The 24,566-nt window shown below is 41.5% G+C and overlaps 1 protein-coding gene across 5 annotated transcripts in view; it reads right to left on the reverse strand.

The window, feature by feature from the left end:
* VPS13D (vacuolar protein sorting 13 homolog D) overlaps positions 1-24,566 on the reverse strand; it is a 289,932-nt gene that overhangs the window by 172,146 nt on the left and 93,220 nt on the right. For 3 of the 5 annotated variants that reach the window (XM_007980500.3, XM_007980499.3, XM_073007835.1), the window contains 9 exons: positions 23,534-23,667; positions 21,177-21,332; positions 19,199-19,409; positions 18,180-18,254; positions 13,509-13,715; positions 11,460-11,549; positions 8,187-8,327; positions 5,724-5,846; positions 2,922-2,996 (listed from right to left, as the gene is read on the reverse strand). In XM_007980500.3, coding sequence (XP_007978691.3) covers positions 2,922-2,996; positions 5,724-5,846; positions 8,187-8,327; positions 11,460-11,549; positions 13,509-13,715; positions 18,180-18,254; positions 19,199-19,409; positions 21,177-21,332; positions 23,534-23,667 — 1,212 coding nt within the window. The remainder of the gene's footprint in view (positions 1-2,921; positions 2,997-5,723; positions 5,847-8,186; positions 8,328-11,459; positions 11,550-13,508; positions 13,716-18,179; positions 18,255-19,198; positions 19,410-21,176; positions 21,333-23,533; positions 23,668-24,566) is intronic. The other 2 variants (XM_007980502.3, XM_007980501.3) reach the window with 1 other exon arrangement.

Here is a 24,566-nt window from a genome sequence, read left to right on the forward strand (position 1 = left end):
CTTTTCAAACAAAATTGTTAGCCCACTTTTTAAACATAGATACCACTACCACCATCTATTATAAGGTGGGTACCGTGGAAACCATAAAAGGAACATAAAATACGGCTTCATTGCACAAAAAGCTTCTAATCAGGGAAAGTGTAAAGAAATAGCAATCAACACAAAACTGTCAGTAACCAAATTCTAGAGAGCGGTGACCTGACTACAAAGGTTGTAAGAAACCCAAAGCAGGTTTTCTGGTGCCCCAGCCGCTTTGGCAGACAGATCCCTCTGCAGGTACCACTGCCCATGGTATGTGGTTCCACATGGAACACAGAGTACCGAAAGGAAGGGAAGCAGCTCCTCTAACCAAGGGCCTGTCTCCTCCACTGGCCACACAAATAGGGAGGCAGCAGCAGCAAACCAGTGTGAGAAAGCCTCCTGGTTGACGTGTTCACAACACTCGTACACAACCAACAAAAAAAGGGAGGTGTGGCTCAATCTTCTTACGTGTCTAGCATTAAAGTACGACGACAGCGTGAGAAAGACCGTAACCCACATGCTCTGCAGTTGGGAGAAAATGACATCTAGAGGACGCTGAAAATGCTAACTGCAGGGAACACTGTAGCAAAACTGAATTCATCCTATAGAACATCTTCTGCCAACAAAATCGAGAAGACAAACTGCAACATGTCCTGCCTTCTGCATCCTCCAGACTGAGGCTGGGGCTGTACCCTAACAGTCGGTAATCATCACTGCCTTTTAAAAAGCAATCACTTCCGTTTTTCCCTTATCTCTTTTAAAGTTTTGAGAGGTTAGTACTGTAAACAATGCAAACCAAGCAATTTTGGGTCAAGGCAAGTTCTATTTTGATAACGACGATGGCTCAGGGGAGTCTAACAGAGAGTAATCTGCTAAATAAATGAGCAGTCTCCAGTGTGCTCCCACAATTTTGCGGTCAGTCATTTAGAGATACCCCAAATACTTCTAAAGATAATCTCCACTAGGAATATGCCCATTTCTCACCCCAATGGCCTTACTTAGCTCCCAAAGTTTGCTTTAAAAAAAAATTAGTGCTCATCAAGTAGAAAATTAAGGAGTAGCTGTAAGGCTGCTGACAAGAGCAGAGGGGGAGTAAAAAATTTAAGAGCTGTCTGCAGGGTAAACGGTATTTATTGTGGCACTTTGAAAGGCACCTCCCTCTTCTATGAGTGCAATGAGAGAGCTGCTTTTATTACAGTAGATAAAGGGCCCCGGAGAAAAAGAAGCCAGATGTGCTTTCATATCCCACTGTGAGCCAGACTGTAAGTTTCCATTTGCAAATTAGATTTAAAAAGAACAGGTGGCAGATGGCTTTGATCAGTTTGTTATACAGAATAAAGTGCTGCGAATCCATACAAATACATTCACAAGTATACTGCTTTGGAGTTCAATAGCATGGGTAGGCACAACGCTTAGGTCTCCAAGCTTCTTGCATTGATTAGACATAACGGCACAGGCTTCAATAACCCATTTCTCTGAGGATAAAAATACACAGCATGCACACAAATCCAAACCCAACATCAGGCAACAAATCTGACATCTCCTGCACCAGGATCCAAATAAACTATGTACTTGCCTTTGGCACAGCACCAGAGACAAAAGTTCCCAAGTCCATCAAAGAGAACATTATTCCCTAGTGGCCTCAGAAAATCTGCCTCTAGTGACCAAACCCAATTTCTTCATGGGCTGAGAGAGAATCTAAAGCTACCCAAATCCAAGTTCAGCTTCAAACAGCTCCAGCTAAGGAAATTTCTACCCCTTTGGACTTATTTCACACAGTAATTCTGCCATTATAAACAGTGTAGGTTGTCATGCTATGTAAGCAGCTCAGTCCATCAGAAAGGACCTGGTTTGTAAATCCTAAGAAGCAGATTAAAGTACTAGGTTTGCTACTAGCTGGTCAAGTGAATTAAGGCAAATCACCTAATGTCTCTGAACCTCACTGTCCTTATCAGCTAAACAGGAATAATGCTTGGCCAAGCCTGAAAGATTAAGTAACATACAGAAAGCTTAGAAGCAGAAATACATGAATAAATTAAGATTCAGCTCTGGGCTTTCTTCGTGAGCCCTCCCTCAAACATCCATCCTGGTAAAATTGTCCAGAAAAAAAAAAAACCCAGGGCAATGGACCCTGAGTATTAACATCCCTGTTCTATATTCCTGTGGCCTCTTTTTATTTAAAAAAATTGTGATGAACGATCTGGAATTTGCCATGTGCACACATAAATCATTCAGATTAAGTTGCACTCCCTAAAACCAAAAAATGAACATCTTGGGACCCCAATTCCTCAATGATCATGGTGTTTTCTACCATATTCACTTACCAGTGAATTTCTCAAGAAACTTTCAAGGGTCAGATATAGAAATAAAATTTTCTTTTTTACCTTCTAAACACAAACATTGGCATCCAAAGAAATTAAGGTTTGTGTCTGAGCAATTATTTACTGAGATTTTTTTTTTTTTTTTTTTGCGCTATCCCTATTGTTATAGTGCCTGTTTCAGAGCCCCATGCATTCCCATGGGAATCTTCAGCGCGTATTTTATAAACTTAAGAGTTGTGGCACCACTGCTTGATGGAGCATGGTGTTCCTCCATCCACTTGCTCTTCAATATGAGAAATCACCTCTAATTGACATTGTCTTAACATATTTCTGCATCATACATTGTGGAGTTTATTCCATTTCCACCAAAGTTAAGGGAGATGGAAGGGAAACTATGTAAGAATCAGCTAATACAAAGCACCACTGTGTTCATCAGTTGGAAATGTTCTTTCCTATTACTGAAGTACTCATGACACGGAATACCCCCATTCAGCTCCCACTCATTTAAAAAAAAATTCATGTATAAGGCAGTTCTTAAAACAAGAAAATAAAGCAAGCCCTCGCTTGGCTATACTGTACCTCTAGCATAGATCTGGTGCTCTAGGTTAGTCAGACTGGCTGTACTCCTAGTTCTAAGGTAGACAAGGGGGAGGCCTGGTAGACAGGAGAGACAAAGTTAGAGGCTAAGAATAAATACAGTGAAATAAGAAGACTCACTTCCAAACGATAAGCACAAATAGAGAACATTACAAAAATAGCAAGCATCATGCAAGTACAGGGTCATTCCCATCAGTGATTACTAAGAGTTATGGATATACTTGACAAAGCAAACACATTTTTATACTAGTTTTTATTGTGGAGGCTGGATCAAAGTAGCACGCTCCTTTTTTTTTTTTTCTTTTTCCTGAATTAGAAGAATATATATTGAACTTTCTCTTGAACAGAATGACAAGCCTTTTGAAGATTTTTAATTTAAAGGTGTTATGTTCTTAAATGGCATTAAGAAGTTACAAAAATCAATCAGTACAGATTTTAGTGGAGGTTGCTCCATTCCAACTGGTAAAACACAGAAGTAAAATGCCAGTCTCAGGGGATCTCAAAAATTCAGGGGAAGAGACAGTATGTGTTCCAAATTTAAACAATCTCTACCAAGGAGTTGTCTCATAGTGTTTATTTAAATTCTAAAATCAAGCATGGAAGTTTTCAGAATATTTGATACTTTCATAAAATGTCCTTGGAATACAAAACTAATAAATTTAATGAAGTGCCACATCACCCAGGTTTACCAGCAAAATCTCAGCCCTGACTGAACAAAGCCAACAATTTTGTCAAAAGGAGGCTGGTATTTTCTTTCCCCTGATAAAGGAACGGTGAGAAAGCAGCAGGTCCCTTAGGCTAAATTTCATGTTAAGGGCTATGCCCAAGGGTTCATTTTAAGGCTGGTCTGAATAAAAAGCATAACTTTTGAGGAAATATGACTTACTGTTCTTGAATAAGACCTGAACGTTTGTGATTAGTTCAACAAGGCTGAAACCTACTCGCTTTCAAAATAAATTCCCAACGATCATTTTAGTAGGCCTGCTAAAAGAATACAATCCTGGCAGGTGCTATACTACCATCCAGGAATTTCCAATAAGAAAAGAGGTTTGGAAGTTTATGCATCTTCAAGTTATGTCTTATTAAAAAGATATATTACACTTTTATAAGCCTAAGTAATCATAAAAATCTTTAAATAAATAAAAATCAAGCTTTAACTCAGCACCAGCATTTAATATAGATGAGGAAGTTTTTTAACTAAAGAGAGAGAGGGACAAAACTTTTAAAAAGGAAGGAAGAGAGGGAGGCAGGGAGGGAGGAAGGAAAGAAGAAAGAGAGGGACAAGAAAATCTTTCATCAGAATCTTGCAGACTAGGCCTTGCTAGAGTTTGACTCCGAAATGAAGATGCCCCTGCATGAATAATGTTTTAGAAACACACTCTCTTGGACATATAACAAAAATTATTTAGAGTCTTCTGGGTAGACTATGTTACAATTTCTTGACACACAAATTGGGAAGGTTGGAGGAGGAGCCAAAATCCAAGCTGACAATATCTGAAAAGCCCTGGCTCCTAAGTAATGACCTTGAGACTCAGAAACAACAGCCTGGGAAAACAGAGAACAAGCACAGCTGACAATTCTTTGTGTCTCTTTCTAGAAGTACAAGGCAGATAGAAAGTCCACTTATACACCCTGAGGAGAGATGAACCAGTACAATTACTTCATACACTAAGAACACCCATCTTCCCATGACACGTTTGCAGACCAGATGGAATATTTAAGTATTCATGAGCTATGTGAAGTCCAGCCAAGACTCCCCAAAGAAACCACATTCTAAGAGTTGGAGCTGAGTTGAATTTGGATGACAATGGCTTGTGGAACAACTAAGACCATGCAGTTGTCCATCACCATCTCCCCAGCTCCGAGGAAAACAGAGCTGGCGAGTCATTAAATAAGGAAAGAAAGCATCACCAACAGAGAGCAAGCTGACTCCTCTTTCTTCAAGAGGCAGGGCATTCAATTCTTTTATAAACAGCACAGGGCTCCCTTTTTTTTTTGTTGTTGTTGTTGTTGTTGTTGTTGTTGAGACAGAGTCTCGCTTTATCACCCAGACTGGAGTGCAGTGGCCGGATCTCAGCTCACTGCAAGCTCCGCCTCCCGGGTTCACGCCATTCTCCTGCCTCAGCCTCCCGAGTAGCTGGGACTACAGGCGCCCGCCACCTCGCCTGGCTAGGTTTTTGTATTTTTTAGTAGAGACGGGGTTTCACCGTGTTAGCCAGGATGGTCTTGATCTCCTGACCTCGTGATCCGCCCGTCTCGGCCTCCCAAAGTACTGGGATTACAGGCTTGAGCCACCGCGCCCGGCCAGGGCTCCCTTTTTAACAACTTTTTCCACATGGGCTCCTGCTCACCCTCTTTTCAAGAATATGTCCAAACCCTCTCTCTCTAGGTTTAGAAGACCGTTTTAGATGCTTTTAAAAATCTGGTCAAAAAAATCCAATCAATTAGAAAATCAATGTTGTGCAGAGCAAAACACAAACCACAGCTGATCCTGATGCACTCTCAGGCGCACCAGTTCATGTGCATTATTACCAGGACTGAGGAATTACGTGTTGCAGATCTTTTCTCCCCCGCAAAGGTGGAATTACAGCCCACATTTATAAGTTCAGTAGTTCAAGCCAGAAAACTGTCTCCTGCAAAGACTAAAACAGAACTATAGAAGATAGTCAGAATTTCCTGTAGGTTTTTCCACGCAGAATGATGGTTCCATGTGAATTTCTCAGTGGAGCATTGCTTTGTAGGTCAAAAATGATTTAGTTAAACATGTGTAGTGAAAACTCTTACTTTGTCCAAAACATGGAGGATCCACCGAAGAGCCCATCCAATCTTCTGATTTAGTTGACTCTATTTCCTTGTCATCTTTACAGTAATCTGCCATCCATGATTCCTTGGTACTTACATACTGGTCTAGAAAGAATCCCCCAGATATATTAAGAGAAGCAAAAAAGGTGGAGGGTTCAAGTCAAATAATTTCAATACCTCAAAACAAGCTTTTATTGAGTGTCTCATTACATGCCTGGCCTGTGCTAGATTCTGAGAAAGTCTGTGCCCTGGAGAGCCTCACGCTCTATTGAAAGAGGTTACGATGAACAGGCAACCATCGCCACAAAACTCTCTTCAAACCAATCTATACATTCAATACAATCCCCATCAAAATACCTATAGGGCATTTTGTAGAATTTTAAAAGTTGAATCTAAAATTTATATGGAGGCCGGGCACGGTGGCTCATGTCTGTAATCTCAGCACTTTGGGAGGCTGAGGCGGGCAGATCACTTGAGTCCAGGAGTTTGAGACCAGCCCGGCCCACATAGCAAAACCCCATCTCTACTAAAAATACAAAAATTATATGGGCGTGGTGGCAGGAGCCTGTAATCCCGGCTACTCAGTAGGCTGAGGCGGGACAATCGCTTGAACCTGGGAGGTGGAGGTTGCAGTGAGCCGAGATCATGCCACTGCACTACAGAGGCTGAAATTCAGCAGACAATTCTCTACAGGTAGTTTTACTTCTGTGAGAGAATTACACTGGGGATAGCAGGTTAACAAAAATAATTACAGTGCACCACACCTAGATGAAGATCTTTTATACTAATTAAGATGTTATACTTTTTGGAAGAAGAATTATTGGCTTCTGGTTTTCAATTACAACACCTGGCTACAGAAGTAATATTTATTTAAACACTAAGAGGTCACAGCAACGTTTCTGGGTTTCAGAACAGTATTCGGAATAAGGAATTGAAGGTGAAAAAACAAAACAAATTTTACCACTGACAAGAATGCCTTTTGGAAGACTTTTTGTTTGGCTGGTGTTTTTAGAGACAGGGTCTTGCTCTGTCTCCAAGGCTGGAGTACACTGGCACAATCATAGCTCGCTGTAACCTTGAACTCCTGTGCTCAAGTGATCCTTCCACCTCAGCCTCCTGAGTAGCTGGGACTACAGATGCATGCCACTATGTCCAGCTAATTGTTTATTTTTGTAGAGACAAGGTCTCACAATGTTGCCCAGGCTGGTCTGGAACTTCTGGTCTCAAGTGAGCCTCCCATCTTGGCTTCCCAAAGACCTGGGATTACAAGCATGAGCCAATGTGCACAGCCAGAAGATATTCTTAAAGAAATATATACTGTGCTCATCAGAAATACCAGTAAGAACCCTGTAGGTAAGTTCTTATTTACTGCAGCTTTTCAAAAGACTACCACAAACTTTCTCTAACCTTCTAGAGTAAGAGATGTTGTGAGAAACAATGTAGGAGTCAAAACATTACAGTTTAGAGATATCATAGGATCAATTTACTATTTTCTAGGTGATATGAATAACCAGGCAAATTAGTAGATGAAATCTGATCATATAAAACAGTGGTTTTAAATTTGGGGGGGTCAACAAACTTATGGTCTCATTTCACAATACATTCTTTCCATCCTACTCTGACATGCATAAGGAAGTGGATATTCTAAAAGCCTCAATCCAACATACACACCAAAGAAAGTTCACAATTTGCAATAGTATATGTTATTGCTCAAAGATGAAGCATAGTAATTCCAAAATCAGATCATGGAGATCAAAAAATCAAACAATGAATGTGAGTTTTCACAGTGAAGGTATATACTACTTGATTGTATGATTATATTTGCTTTCCTTTTAGATGGCAGAAATACAAGAATAGAGCAGTTCTTACGACATTGAATCCAGAGATGTACATTTCAGTGTCATATCACTGAAATATACATATCATATCAAAGTACATATACATATCAGCACATATCATATCAAAGATACTTTTAGATAACACACCATTAACCTGGCAACCCTTAAGCAAGTCATTTTCAGAGTTAGGTCAAAATGACAATGGGAAACAACAAAGGCAATTTATTCTACTATAAAGATATGGTCAAAATCACACCTTTTAAGAATTATTCCGTGAACAGCTTAAGCAAAGTTAATCTAAACTCACTTCCAGGACATTTAATAAACTCTAGTGACCAAGCATTATGAGGAGAAAGTCCATCATGGCCATTCATGTTTCCCAAGTAACCTAAGTTCTTGCTTAACCACTGACAGCATCCTTATGGGATGCCAACACTGGAGAAACAGGTTGAGAAACAAAAGGCTATTAGGGTTGATCAGGAAAGCAGTCAGGATGAAGAAGTGATGCCTGGTACAGGCCCAAGTATGTGCTAAACTAGGATTAACAGTCTTCCAGACTCAGAGCTTAGATACAGAAAGGTATCATGAAAGACAACTTTCTACTCACCAATTAGCACAGAAGTGATATTGATATCCAAACGAGGTTTGGCCTTGGCTTCTAGCTTCAGTCGAGGAGGATGAAGACGACTAGCTGCCTGCTGTTGCCAGGATACAGAGCAAGGCCAAGGCTCAATAAATGGCTCCCAGCCTAAAAGTACACAGGAAATAAGACATCTGTTCAGCAGATATCAAGAGTTTATAGGGGAACACTGCTCGCAAATGTTCAGCAAGGACAAACTGGAGCTTAATAGCTTTCTACTTCCAATTCAATTTCACAACAAAAGCACCAACCACCTTCAGCTACAGGTCACCCTACAGATGTCTGCATTGTCAGAGGACACAAGTGGAAGGGCATATATGTACTCCCACAATGGTCTTCCAGAGGTGGCAGGAAGGAGGGCAGGCAGCCTATGTGCCCTCTTCCACTAAAGAACAGGCAGGATGTGTTGAGACACTCAAGACGGAAAAAGGAGTCTCAGACCAAGATTGGAAAAATAATAAAGTGTCTTAAATAGCTACTAAATTTGATTCTCCTGGTTACAGGACCAATATATTGGTTGAATAAACAGGTACGTACAAAGGCTCATTAACTTTTTCTTTTTCTTTTCTTTTTTTTTTTTTTTGAGACGGAGTCTGGCTCTGTCGCCCAGGGTGGAGTGCAGTGGCCGGATCTCAGCTCACTGCAAGCTCCGCCTCCCGGGTTTACACCATTCTCCTGCCTCAGCCTCCCGAGTAGCTGGGACTACAGGCGCCGCCACCACGCCCGGCTAGTTTTTTGTATTTTTTAGTAGAGACGGGGTTTCACCGTGTTAGCCAGGATGGTCTCTATCTCCTGACCTCGTGATCCGCCCGTCTCGGCCTCCCAAAGTGCTGGGATTACAAGCTTGAGCCACCGCGCCCGGCCTGCTTTTTCTTAAAATATGCACAAAGACTATATAAACAACATATAAAATAATACCACAAACACTCATCTACTCACTCTCCAACTTAGGAAATAGAAAATTAAAGTCCCCAAGGGCCACTCCCTACCATCTCATTCCCCTCCTTCCTACCAACCCTCTCCCACCCAACTCCAGGTGACCATTTGCTTGAATTTTTAGTTAATCATTTCCTTGCTCTTCTTTACAATTTTACCAAGCATATATACCTTTCTTAAGAACATATTAGACTGTCCTGTTTGTGATCTTTACACAAACTGAATCCCCATGTACATTCTTTTTCAAGTTTCTACTCTGGCTCACCAATACATCTTTGAGCATACTGTTGAGCATACTGCTACATCACATTGATGCAGGTCACCGTGGTACACTGTTTTCACTACTGAATATTAACATGCATTATAATGAATATACAATTTATTTATCCATTCTACTTCTGAAAGACATTCACTTGATTGCAGTTTTATTGCTATTGGAATACTACTACAAGCAGCCTTATATACATCTGTAGTTCACACAGGCAAGACAGTCTCTACGATACAGACCTAGAAGCAACATATTGCTGGGTTGTTGAGTATGCTTACACTCAAATTTACCAGGTCATGTCAAATTGTTTTACAAAGTAGTAGTAGTAATGTACAGTTCTAATAGCAGGGACTATGGCTTATATCTTCCAATAATTAGTAGTGTCCCACTTAAGTTTTGCTAATTTCTTGGGTGTGAAAAATGGTGTATCACTGTGACTAAAAAGACTCAACTTTTCAGAGCCAGTTAATTTTTAACAGATCTTTAAATAGACTCACACAATCAGCCATTGAACAAATCCAAACCAGTATGTAACACACAGTAGGTACATTAGTCTCCTTACACCATTTGACATTTAGTGACCTGAATGTATTCATACAACTTTAAAAGTAAGCAATATTTGGCCTAAGAAAACAAATCATTCTCAGAAAAATAGCTCCCACATGCAAGAGTTTCTCTCAGAAAGACTTGGGCCATTATTCTAAAGTGAAACATTTTGAACAATGAAGAAATAAGGGTGTTAGCATTAAGTGAATCTGTTACAAAGGGAAAATGTTAACTAACATAAAATTAAATGTGATAAATACTCGAGAACACTCAGCAGCAGCACAATAAATCAAGGCTTTATTTCTTATTGAAATCAAAGGGAGCAGGCAGTTGGAGGTTTATACCTTGGACTGCCCAGCTCTACTCTGCTTACTCTGTCCATGCCTACTACCAATTCCGATGAGAGCTTCTTTCAGCTCTCTTAAGGCAAAAAAGTTTACTGCTCAAACCACTTGGCCCTAATATATTATGGCTTCTGAATTTCAACCTGTATAGGCTCTTACCTTGGTCTTTCAAATGGAAGGAAAGAAACCTGAAAATGCTTGCGGTATTATTGAGGTTTATGTCTCCCAAAAAACAGCCTGCTCTGATCAACAGTGGTTTGTTTGTTTTTGTTTTTTTTAAAGAGTAGGTAGGGCAGAATATACAGTGTCATCGACTCAGTATATTCAAATAAAACCAACGAACCCAGTGGGGAGTGAGGGGACTTGAGGTTTAAAACGCTTGGCTGGGCGCAGTGGCTCACGCCTGTAATCCCAGCACTTTGGGAGGCTGAGGCAGGTGGAACACCTGAGGTCAGAGTTCGAGACTAGCCTGGCCAACCTGGTGAAACCCCATCTCTATTAAAAATACAAAAAATTAGCTGGGCATGGTGGCAGGCGCCTGTAATCCCAGCTACTTGGGAGGCTGAGGCAGGGGAATCACTTGAACTCGTGAGGTAGAGGTTGCAGTGAGCCAAGATCACACCATTGCACTGCAGCCTGGGTGACAGAGTGAGACTCCACCTCAAAAAAAAAAAAAAGTTTGTGGGCATAAATCTCCCTTGAAATTTAGCTACTCTCAGGGCCAAAAAAATGATCCTTCACTATTGAGCAATGGCATATTCTAGAATAAGCCAAACTGCAGGATCAAAAAGAATTAGCTATAAAAACATCTTTTTTTTTAATTTTTTTTGAGACAGAGTCTTGCTCTGTCATGCAGGCTGGAGAGCAGTGGCGCGATCTCAGCTCACTGCAACTTCCACCTCCCGAGTTCAAGTGACTCCCCCGCCTCAGCCAAAAATATCTTTTTAGTTGCAACATAACAGATATGTTTTTAGCACAACAGAAAATCTTTATTTTCTGTGTTTATGCAGTCTACTTGGTTTTCATCTTTCCCTGTCCCACACCACTCCTGCCCTTTCCTTCATGTAAAATTTATGTAGCAATAGGTCCAGGCAAACGTTTAAATTTGTTTTTTAAATCCCATGATAACATATGTTTTATACTGACCTGAAAGAGCACGGTTATAATAATCTCCAGAAAGAGTGAAGTGGGCATAGCCTTCAGGGCTAGTTCTTACACGCTGAAGAAAATTCAGACCTGCAATGAAAGCAAACCTTACTGCAGCGGCAGGGCAGGAGCAACCAAAACTGCCTTTTGCAGATAAATGACATTAAAGAAACGTTAGAGCTAATACTTGCGAAGGAGAGCACACAACATTCTGATATTTTGTTCATCATGTATTTTTTTGCATCAAGTTTTAAAAACATGGCACTGAAATATTATTTACCTCCATGGCTGAGTTTTTTGGCACCCTCTTAAACTCTGGGCCTGAGGCGAGTGCCTCACTTGCCTTCCCACAGTGCCAGTCCTGGCACCCAGGCATACTCAAAGCCTGTGGGAACATAAAAAATGTATTTCTGGCCAGGTACAGTGGCTCACGCCTGTAATCACAGCACTTTGGGAGGCCAAGGTGGGCGGATCATGAGGTCAGGAGATTGAGACCATCCTGGCCAACATGGTGAAACCCCAGCTCTACTACAAATACAAAAATTGGCCGGGCGTGGTAGCAGGGGCCTGTAATCCCAGATATTTGGGAGGCTGAGGCAGGAGAATCGCCTGAACCCGGGAGGCAGAGGTTGCAGTGAGCCAAGATAGCACCACTGCACTCCAGCCTGGCAACAAAACGAGACTCTGTCTCAAAAAAAAAAAAAAAAAAAAAAAAAAGATATTTCTACCTGAATAATGGGCAGACTGACTAGAGAAGTCATGCTCTGATAAATATTAGCTCAAAATTGTAAGATTGCCATAGAAAAATAAGAAATCAACTAATTAGTCTCTGCAGAAAAGATATTCATGGAAACAGTCAAAATTCCAGTTGTTACTTTTAACCAAGCAGCCCTGGTGGTGCCTTAGAAGCACAGGGAAAGGGCAAGCTCTGTAATGTGCAAGAGGCCAGATTCAAGCCCCAGAAGCAAACTTTACTTGAAGGAAGAAGAGGCTGGCAAGATCGAAACAATGGAAAGTTACTCAACAGAGCAGTGACATTTTCATTTACTCTCCTCAAAACCTCAACCTCGCAGGGCATGGTGGCTCATGCCTGTAATCCCAGTACTTTGGGAGGCTGAGGCGGGCAGATCACCTGAGATCAGGAGTTCGAGACCAGCCTGACCAACATAGAGAAACCCTGTCTCTACTAAAAATACAAAATTAGTCGGGCGTGGTGGCGCATGTCTGTAATCCCAGCTACTTGGGGGGCTGAAGCTGGAGAATCTCTTGAACCCAGGAGGCAGAGGTTGTGGTGAGCCAGTTGCACCACCGCACTCTAGCCTGGGCAACAAGAGCGAAACTCCGCCTCAAAAAAAGACCTCAACCTCACACTGCTTGCAGTGATGCACTTAAGGATAAAGTACTCCCACCAGAAGTGGTGGTGAACCACTGCAATCCTAGCCACTTGGGAAGCAGAAGAACTGCTTGAGCCCCCGAGTTTGAGACCAACCTTAGGCAACAAAGAAAGACTTCACCTTTGGGGGACAAGAAAAAAAAAAAAAAAAGGACAGAGTACTCCTACTTTGGTCCCCACTCTAGCAAAGGACAGCTCACATATAAATAGTGTTTTACCCCTTACACGGCCCGGTGGTGGAGATTCAGAAGTACACTTTCTAGTAAGATTCTTGTTTTTGATTTTCAAGAGATAATACAACAGAACCATTATTTTCTGAGCTTAGCTGTTAAATGCCTAGCAGTATTCACTAACTTCAGATACATAAAAAGATAAGAAAAATGAAGAGATCAGGAATTATTTAGCTGGAGATGTTAATACAATGGAAATTTTATCAAAGACCATTCCTATTCCCAAGCTATAGGCTGAAGGTCACATATGGCAAATAAAAGTTGCTTTAAAATATACATAATGAAAAACATATGTAAAACTATTATCTAAATTTCACCCAAATGACTAAGTAGAGTATGAATAACATTAAAAAAAAAAAGGCCCCAAATATTTCAGCAATGACTGAAAATATTCAAGATGAATCTGAAAAACAGGACGACACTCACGGGAAAAGGTGAGTTCAGCGAGAGGAACATCACAATCCATGCAGTCATCGATGAAACAGATGCACACACTCTCTGCTTTGATCTCCACGCCAGAGATCAATGGCGCTGCCACAGCCCCTGGGCCATCTCGGCTGGTGGAGGCCAAGGAGAGAGACTTCAGAGGTTCCGCATTCTTAAACAACCAACTTGCTGCCTTTTTCAATTGGCCTTCAAAAAAATTAAGAAGTGATCAGTTCTACCAGCCTCCACAGCTACCCTGGCCACTCACAGAGGAAACAGAGAAATAAAATTCTCTAGAGACCTACTGGGAAGCCAGGAGAGCCTTCATCCCAGAAGTATTCTTGGACTTAATAAAAAAGGAGGGTGGGGGGGTAGGGGTGGGGGGTGGGAAGGAATCCCAGCATAATAGTAATCCTGCTTTTAAGCAAACATTTTGTTGCACACCTTCCACTCAAATTTACCACACCTTTCATGATCTGGCCCAAAATGCCTCCAGGAAGCCATCCCTCTCTACCATGCCATCTGTTGAAGGAGAGGAGAGAAGAGGACAGGAGAGGATCCAGACACGGTGCCACTTGGTACCTAAGTACTTAATCTTCACTATGTAGTTTTGCAAATATATTGATGTGCTGCTTTCTAATTGTTCTCAAATATCTTACTTTGTGTATACTGTGCCTTCTCAACCAAACGCAAATGCCTTGAGAACACAGAGCAATGCGAGAACTGCATGTGTGTAATATATAACCATTACTAATCACCTCTTGAATACAACCAGGTTGCTGAAGTCTCCCTCCTTCCAAAAAAGAAAAGAGAAGCAATGCCACCCCATACTTGTAAGTCACCAGAGGCCAGTACCAGGGACAGTGTAAGTAGTTGAGGGCATGGGCTCCAGAGCAAGATGGCCCGGCTTCAGGTCCTGTTCCGCCCTTACCAGCTGCTGGCTCTTGGGCAAGTTATTTGATCTCTTTGTGCCCTACAACACCCGCTTAAAAGGACTGACAGGAAGAGGGAAGAACGAGTACATGGAAAGTTCTCAGAGTGAAGCCTGGCATGTAATAAACATTATCTGCTATTATCTACATTACAGATAAACATTAGTTGCTATTATCATATTCATTACTGATGGAATTAAGTTTTATCTACTAAAGAAATAAAAATTACCGGTCGGGTGCAGTGGCTCATGACTGTAATCCCAGCACTTTGGGAGGCCGAGGTGGACGGATCATGAGGTCAGGAGATCGAGACCATCCTGGCCAACGTGGTGAAATCCTGTCTCTACTAAAAATAACAAAAATTATCTGGGCATGGTCGCACGTGCCTGTAATGCCAGCTACTCAGGAGAGTAGCTGAGGCAGGCGAATCGCTTGAACCCGGGAGGCAGAGGTTGCAGTGAGCCGAGATTGTGCCACTGTACCCCAGGCTGGCAACAGAGCGAGACTCCATCTCAAAAAAAAAAAAAAAAAAAAAGAAATAAAAATTACCAAAGAGAGGCTGGGCATGGTGGCTCACGCCTGTAATCCCAGCACTTTGGGAGGCCAAGGTGGGCAGATCACCTGAGGTCAGGAGTTCGAGACCAGCCTGGCTAACATGGTGAAACCCCGTTTCTAATAAAAATACAAAAAACTAGCCGGGCGTGGTGGCATGTGCCCGTAATCTCAGATACTCAGGAGGCTGAGACAGGAGAATCACTCACACCCAGGAGGTGGAGGCTACAGGGAACCAAGATCGCACCATTGCACTCCAGCTTGGGCAACAAGAGCGAAACTCTGCCTCAAAAAAAATAATAATAATAACCAAAAAGAGGCTGAGCACAGTGGCTAATGTCTATAATCCCAATGCTTTGGGAGGTTTAGGTGAGAAGATAACTTTAGGTCAGAAATTTGAGACCAGCCTGGGCAACATAGCAAGATCCCATCTCTACAAAAAAATCTAAAACTTAGCTAGTTATGGTGGCACATCCTGTAGTCCCAGCTACTCAGGAGACTTAGGTGGAAGGAACATTTGAGCCTAGGAGTTTGAAGCTAGAGTGAGCCATGATCATCGCGCCACCACTACACTCCAGCCTGGGCAACAGAGCAAAACCCTGTATCTAAAATTAAAATTAAAAAAAAAATTCCAAAAGGTTCTCAGAACTTTAATAAAAAAATCAAAAAAAAAAAAAAAAAAGAGGTGCTCCAATTGTTAAAGAAAGAGTAAAAAGCACAGGAAAAGTAAACATTAAGGGGTATAAAATTAATTAAACCAAAAACTAATGATGACTGGGTAAAACAAAACCATGGAACACATGAGAACTAGGTCTACCTTCATTTTTTTCAGAATCCAAAAGGTAAGCTAATGTAAAACAGTATGTCATGAAACAAGCCTTTTCACAAATAGATTGGCTGGAATTTAACCCAGATACAATATTTTTAGAAAAAGATTTGTCAATTCAAGAGCCCCAAGAAAATTTTAAAAAATTAAAATTGAAAAATAAAAAAGAAAGAAGTCAAGTAAAGAGCCTGAAAAAATATATCTATACCTTTTGGTCCGGTATTTAAAATATAGATCTCTCTACCAAGGATACATTAAAAGGCATAGACAAAAGTTCACACCAAAAAACGTTTACTATATATAAGTGTGTATAATATTGAATGAATAACAAGTGAAGAACGATTAAGTAAATTATACTACATCCTTAGAGTCAATGTAAAAAGATCACTGTTGATAAATAATTTCAATGACATGGGAAGATAGCTGTTGATATATTAAGTATATCATAACAAAATTACAATCATAATTCAATAAAATATTTTTAAAAGACTATAAAATTGTATTAGCAACAGAATCTATCAGTACATTAAAAATTTAATGTTTGCATGTGTGTGTGTTGGATATACTGTCCACAGTAGGTAGAGAAGTAGAAAGAGGCCGGGTGCAGTGGCTCACGCCTGTAATCCCAACACTTTGGGAGGCCAAGGCGGGCGGATCACAAGGTCAGGAGTTTGAGACCAGCCTGTTCAAAAAAGTGAAACCCCGTCTCTACTGAAAATACAAAAATTAGCTGGGCGTGATGGCGGGCGCCTGTAATCCCAGTTACTTGGAAGACAGAGGTAGGAGTATCACTTGAACCTGGGAGGCAGAGGTTGCAGTGAGCCGAGATGGCGCCACCATACTCCAGCCTGGGCAACAGAGCGAGACTCTGTCTCAAAAAAAAAAAAAGAGAGAAGTAGAAAGAGAGAAAGTACACACAAGTGTAAAGACTGGAAAGGAGGCTGAGGCAGGAAGACTGCTTGAGCCCAGGAGCTGGAGGCTGCAGTGAGCTATGATTACAGCATAGCTATGATTGCATTCCAGCCTGGGCAACACAGTGAGACCCTGTCTCTTAAAAAAAGGGAGAAAAAAGATGGAAGGAAATGCAGCCTCTGCTGTATTTCTCTTTTTGAAGAGAAAGGGAAACATAGAGATAGAAAGCAAGTGAGATGGAGTAGAAAAAACACAGATTTAGGAGGCAGGTAGACCTGGCTTTAAGCCCATCGTAAGGGACTAAAATGTGACCTCAAACAAGTTTACTTAAGCAGTTCCAGTCTGAGCTGGTTTCCTCATCTCAAGTGGGAATAATAATGTCTGCCTCCAAGGGCTATGAAGAGGATGCAACAAGACAACACAAAGATAGGCATACAGGACCTCAATAAATGGTCATAATTATCAGTATCACCACCATTAGTATGACCACTAGTAACAGTGGCTAACATTTATAGAGCACTTACTATGTGCTAGCACTTTCTTAGCGCTTTGCATATAGTAATTTACTTATATCAAATCTCTGAGGGAGGCAGCCTCTTATCTTCTTTCCACAGATAAGGAAGCACTGGTTCACAGAGGTCAAAGCCACTTCCCAAAGTCATTAATAAGTAAGTAGTGGCAGAGAGTAAGGATCTGAACCCAGTCAGTCAGCTCCAGAGCCCTTTTTTTTTTGAGACAGTCTCACTCTGTTGACTAGGCTGTAGTGCAGGGGCATGATCTTGGCTCACTGTAACCTTCGCCTCCCCGGTTCAAGCGATTCTCCTGCCTCAGCCTCCTGAGTAGCTGGGACTACAGGTGTGCACCACCATGCGCAGCTAATTTCTTTCTTTTTTGTACTTTTGGTAGAGACGGGGTTTCACCATATTGGCCAGACTGGTTTCAAACTCCTGACCTCAGGCGATCCGTCTGCCTCTGCCTCCCAGAGTGTTGGGATTATAGGCATGAGCCATTGCATCCGGCCTCAGAGCCCAAATTCTTATCCACTGTAAAAGACTGCTGCCTGTCATCCCAGCACTTTGGCAGGCCAAGGTGGGCGGATCACTTGAGGTCAGAAGTTTGAGACCAGTCTGGCTAACATGGTGAAACCCCATCTCTACTAAAAATACAAAAATAACCTAGGTGTGGTGGTGCATGCCTATAACCCCAGGTCCTCAGGAGGCTGAGGCAGGAGAATGGCTTGAACTGGGTAGGCAGGGGCTGTAGTGAGCTGAGATGGCGCCACTGCACTCCAGCCTGGGCGACGTGATTATTACTGACCTAAGATGATATGCAGTCCAGAGAAAACACATAAAGGGTCCTCCTAAGTCGCCTTGTGGCAGCAAGAGAGGAAATGGGAAGGAAGCATATCATCAAGATAAACAATGGGTAACAGAATCCTGTTCAAATTACCTTGACACACCAAAAGAGCTTTGCGACAATCATCCATGCTGAATCCCAGCTCCTGCAGCCTAGCCAGCTGTAACTCTAGGAAACAAATAGCATATAATTTTCATAAATAATTTTATGTAAATTAATCTACAAACTAATTATAGAAAAAAAGAAAAGAAATTCAAAAACCTGTGACTAAAACATTTCATTTCGCTAAGCAAAACTGGACTCCTAATTGGAGAGTTCAATCAAGTGTACCTGGAAATCTTTGAGTCTTTTCCTCATATTGACTGTGTTTTTAAAGTGATGTCCTTGCCAGGAATTGGGGGGAAAGGTCTATTTCCCATCTGGCCCCTTCATTCTGCCATCTGGCCCCTACATTTTCCCCTGTGTTTTAAACAGCTTAAAATTAGGGGTGGGCACAGTGGCTCACACCTGTAATCCCAACACTTTGGGAGGCTAAGGTAGGGGGACTACTTGAGATCAGGAACTCAAGACCAGCCTGGGAAAAATAGCCAGACCCCGTCTCTACAAAAAAATATTAAAAATTAGTGAGGCATGGTGGCACACACCTGTAGTCCCTCCCAGCTACTCAGGAGGCTGAGGAGGGAAGATAGCTTGGGCCCAGGAGTTTGAGGCTGCAATGAGCTATGATCACACCACTGCTCTCCAACCTGGGTGACAGAGCAAGACCCTGTCTCAAAATAAACCAATAAATTAATAATAACAGTTTAAAAATAAAACTTAGTGTTACTCATATAACTTCAGAGGAGAACTCTCAAAGCTTAAAACTCAACTTTGGCATTATCCAGGTAACTGGAAAAAACTGAAAGAGGAAAAATAGTGGAGTCGTTGGTTAGGGATGTTTTGTTGGTTTTTAAATTTTAAAAAATGAGAGAGTCATACTTAGGACTTACAATTATACTTAATGACATACAATTAAACTATGAACAATTTAATTGTGCAAAAGAAAATTTTAAGAGTCAAAAAGAAGAAGCGTAATTAGCAAGACTGAGTGGGCTTTATAGTTAAACACCTACCCAAGACAGGATCTAACGTGTGTCTTGTCCCTTCTCTGATTTCCTCTCCAACGCGAGATGCACCTGGAAGGTAACTTCCAACAGAGTCTGACGCCAGGGCCACTGAGTCTGGCACTGCAGCATTAGCTTGCTCTGGGATGGATTTTGCAATGGCAAGAAACAGCTGAACATCATTATAGGAGAGTCTGATATCCAGGGCTTGTAACTGAATCTAACAAAATGTAAAAAAGGTAGCAATTTTTTAAAGCTGCAGTGGTTTTGCATCCATATCACTTACAGATGTAATTCCTATTTCAAGTTCTAAAAGTCCAACAGATACTGCACCAAATTTCTCATTTAAAAGATTGCAAAGATCTTGAAATTAAGGCACTAATAACCATAAGGTAATATGTCTCAACTATGAGGTCAAATGGTCACAAAACTGCACCACGTAAAAAATACTAAGCTAGGATAATTACTAGAGCAATTAGTATTTCAGCAGGATGATTTTCATACAAGTATATTAATCATTAAAGCAGAGGACCAAAGAGGGCTCTGGGGGAGAAAGGAGCACCTATCAGCAACATTTCTTAATCCCTTTTGCATGGATCTATTTAATTTTTTAAATCTCTCAAACAAAATGACCAACCAACAAAATTTATCTCTTCTTTACTCAAACATAGCTTAAATGAGTCAAGTTTGCCACTATTTCCTGAAATCCAGTCTTACTGAGAAATGAACAGTACAGCTACCTCTGGTACAGGCAGTGCAGACACCAAACCCAGACTAGTGCACAAATGAGCACTCTGGATGGCTATCTCAATGTCTGAAAATGGTGTTTTATTAACTAATTTTTTTTTTTTTTTCCAGGAGGAAAAAAAAAGACCAGCCGGGCATGGTGGCTCACGCCTGTAATCCCAGCACTTTGGGAGGCCAAGGTGGGCAGATTCTGAGGTCAGGAGATCGAGACCATCCTGGCTGACAAGGTGAAACTCCGTCTCTACTAAAAATACAAAAAATTAGTCAGGCATGGTGGCAGGCACCTGTACTCCCAGCTACTTGGGAGGCTGAGGCAGGAGAATGGCGTGAACCCAGGAGGTGGAGCTTGCAGTGAGCCGAGATCGCACCACTGCACTATAGCCTGGGCGACACAGCGAGGCTCCATCTCAAAAAACTAAATAAATAAATACATAAATATCAGAATGGCTTTTCTTTTTTAACCTCCTATGGTTCAAATGGATTGATTAATTATCTCCATTCAACCAAGGAAATCAAATGCCCAATTCTCAAGCCTGCCTTCCCTTGCTTCACCTTGAATCCTCCTTACTTCCCTACATAGTTCTTTGCTCTAGTTAGACCGTCCTGCTTCCACTCAATTTAGGTTATTCATTTGGAATGCTCTCCCTCCTCCTCTCTGATTATTTACATCCTACCATTCCTCCCAAATCCACCTTACGTGGAGTCTCACTCAAGATTCCTACCTATGCTGAGTTCTGCTTTCTATAAGCTTCTATATTCTACAAGACAACTCAGGACTTTTATCCTCCCCAAGACTGTAGGATCTTCTAGGACAGAAACAATGTCATATTTATTTTGTATGTGCTAAAATAACTAAGAGGTTGTTGGGGCCAGGTGCGGTGGCTCACACCTGTAATCCCAGCACTTTGGGAGGCCGACGCGGGCAGATCACGAGGACAGGAGATCGAGACCATCCTGGCTAACACGGTGAAACCCCGTCCCTACTAAAAATACAAAAAATTAGCCAGGCGTGGTGGCGGGTGCCTGTAGTCCCAGTTACTCGGGAGGCTGAGGCAGGAGAATGGCGTGAACCTGCAGTGAGCCGAGATTGCGCCACTGCACTCCAGCCTGGGCGACAGAGCGACACTCCATCTCAAAAAAAAAAAAAAAAGAGGTTGTTGGGCTCAGAGTAAGTAAATGCGCCTGCATAGGAAAGTGTTTGAGAGCGTATCAACATATTACACAGATTTTGCATCATTACCTCCAGGACAGGTGGGAAATCTTCACTATTGAATGCATCCATCAATCCTGAACTATTTTGATAAGAAGAATTCCCCACCAACTCCACTTGAATTTGTACAGGATCCACAATTGAAAGAGCTGTATCTTGCTCATTCCCCAGTCGGCATGAAAACACCTAGAGAATGAAATGCAATATGGCGAGAATTAATGTCTGATTGAGGAAGGGTCCAACTATCAGCACAAAGAGGCTAACTCAGAAGCCGTCGGCCATGTGTTATCCCAAGACCTGTAACAACTACTGAAATAAATACTGTGAAGAGTGAGGCCCCCCACCGCTGCCGAGAGCACAAGCAGTGGTTCACCCAGAGGAAAAGGCAGTTTAGCAATACATCCCAAAAGCCTTACGAATCTCACACCCTTTGATTCAATAATCCTACTTCTCTCTAGGAACTAGAAAAAAAAAAAAAAAAAAAAAGATTCACTAAACCATTATTTAATAGTTAAAAAAAATTAAGAGCAGCCAAGGTTATATCGTATCTACTCAATGGAGTATTTGCAGCCATTTAAAAAATGACAAAAAAGGCCACACGGATTGTAAGAAGACAGTTACAACACAGACTACGTGAAAATACAACCCAAAATAATGTTACTCCCCGACTTGAAGGAAAGAAACACACCAAAATGTCCACAGAAATCATATACGATTTCTGATAGGTTATTTTCCCTCCCCGTATTTTCATAATTAAAAATAAATACATTATTAAAGCTGGGTGATAGGTACATATGGAGTTCATGATATTATTCTGTTTACTTTGTATATGTTTGAAATGTTCTATAATAAAAGGTTAAAAAATAAATACATTCATTGGGAGAGAGAAAGAAGGGAGAGGGAGAAAGGACTCTAATTCTAGGACCAAATTATTTTGCATGCTCAGTAAGAGCGCAGAGGAAAGAAAACAGCCATCACTTGGGTCCTTCTTACCCCTTCACCCCCTCCACCACCTTTCTGGGGCACACCCTAGTGCTGTTGAAAAACATGTGACACCAAGGTCCTTTGCCATATTCAAAATTCAAAATTCATAAGCTATAAATTCTCCCACAATGATTTATCAAGTTGGTCTTAAAATTCAGACCCAATTGTGCTATCTGAAAGGCAGGACTGAAAGGAGTTTCCAGTGATCTCAAATATTTTGCCATGTAGTTTTCCTAAGACTTTAGAGCAGAAAAGTTTCATTTTCCTTTTTCCTTCAGGGGTTTCTGCTACACAAAACCCAATTGTACCTGACAGTTCATTAATCAATCACCAAGATTCTCCATTCAAAGCTAGTATTGTGGTGGCTTGGAAGGCAGATGAATTGCAATTTCATGATCAACTCACATCACACCAGCATGCAAATCCTTCCTCTCAAATGGAGGTTTCTTTACAAGACAGAAACAAGCGGTCAAGAAGTAGAGTCCCTACAGGCCTTATTCCACTATGTTTGTCTCAAAACCATAAACCACATACTCCTAACAGTGAAAATAAGTTTTATTTGTTCAAACTTTGAGCAATATCACTGGAAAGAAAAGGGCATGAAAAGTTTAATCATAAAGCAAAAGGAACCCTGACCAAGTATGCTAACAGTATGGCATGGGGAAAGTGAGCTGACATGAGTCAAGTACAAACATCTGATAGAAACAAGAACTTGCCACAGTTCCCCTTCTGTCTCCACACCACATGGCTTAACAAGAGACAAAGCACTTTTGGCCTAATATTGCATAATGGCATTTTCGAGCTACAAAGGCCACTCCAGCCCAAATTATCTTCTTCATGAGATGACATGAGAGCCTAAAGCACCACTATTATCCACGCGCTCCTTTCAACCAGGCAGGACTCTGCAGAGCTGCCCTTTTATAGATCAGGTATTCCTGAAAGGATAACATATAAGATCCTTAGCGCTTTGTATAAATAGGTTTCCCTTCCCAAAGCCCTAGCTTTTCACAGGGCTGCACTCCAGGTGAGGAGGGGGATGCAGGGGAAAAGAGACCCGCGGCCTCACCTTCATGCATGAGGTCTGCAGAACGAGAGGGCACAACAAGGGGCCTCACAGGGCAGTGGGGACTGAAGAAGTCTCCTTGAACTTCTTGAGGAAGAAAGGGTGTAAGAGAAAGAGGCAAATGCCCTCTGCATATTTATAGCCTAATACAGGGAGATTGAACTCATGCATTAGAATAGCCAGGGAAATTTGAGGAGAAAACAAACAGGAGAAGAGGGCAAGGGTCTTCCAATTCCATGAATTACTTCCCCTAATGAAAGTTTAAGAGGTAAAATTATCTTCCAGATGCTTTTCTCATGAGCCAACATGCAGTGCTGTGATCGACACATAGACTTCTTACCTCGATGCCAAACAAACTTCCTGAAAAGGGGCGATCAACAAACCGGGGCTTATAGGTGAGCACTGTGGTGCCTTTCAGAATAATGGCATTGGTGTCAAAGCAGGACACATCTTCAACGACCACAAACTCCGTGCCTGGAAAGGACAACATTGTCAATCAAGCCAGAGCTGGGAAGCTGGAAAACACCAGAGGCTGTTGCAAACGAGGCAGCCCATTTCCACCAGGCCACAACATGAACCAGTAAGATTTGTTCTGCAAAATGTCTGCTGACATTTACTAACACCGTCATCCTGAACCAATACTCTGCATCTGGCCATGTGCAGCTAAGCCAACAGAGCCCTGCAGCAGCAGGAAAAGACTGGGATGTGATTTCTCTCTTCAGAATATTTCTAAACTAGATAGAGAAACTGCACCCCAGTCCTCCTGGGAGGCCTAGGAGATATTCAGCAGTTCACAAAATCATCCTTTCTCTAAGTGATGACCTGATTGAAAATTCCAGGAAGAAGACTCAGGTACTAATGTTGGCCAGGCACTATGCATCTAAGTAGCTATTTACAAAGTTGTTTACAAACAACATAGACCAATTTAATGTGGAGATTTTTGAAATCGGTAAGTTTTCAAGTTATTTGTATATATTTAATACTCTGCTTTACACTGTATTTTTATCAAAAACCATATATAGATGAAGCTTTTGTAACCGAACTCATGTAAAACGCATTGTGCTAGCCAGCTTCATCAGAATCATTGAGAAGCAGGTACAGGTATCAGAAACGTAACAATAAATACACAAATACATACAGATACACTAGATGAGTTCGCTAGTCAACAAAAGCCATAGTAAATCCATCTATACAAAGAAAAATATTCTTTTTGTAATGAAAATAAAAATCCCCCCACTTACTTACCTTCAAAACTGAGGTTTTCACACACTAAACTTGCCTAAACTCCATAAACCGCACCTGCTAGGGCCCTAAAGATCAAAGAGCAAATTGAAGACAGACCGTACACTGGAAAAAAAAGACCGCTGCCAGGC

The sequence above is a fragment of the Chlorocebus sabaeus genome, chromosome 20, assembly GCF_047675955.1.
Source record: "Chlorocebus sabaeus isolate Y175 chromosome 20, mChlSab1.0.hap1, whole genome shotgun sequence".
In the NCBI taxonomy this organism is placed as follows: domain Eukaryota; kingdom Metazoa; phylum Chordata; class Mammalia; order Primates; family Cercopithecidae; genus Chlorocebus; species Chlorocebus sabaeus.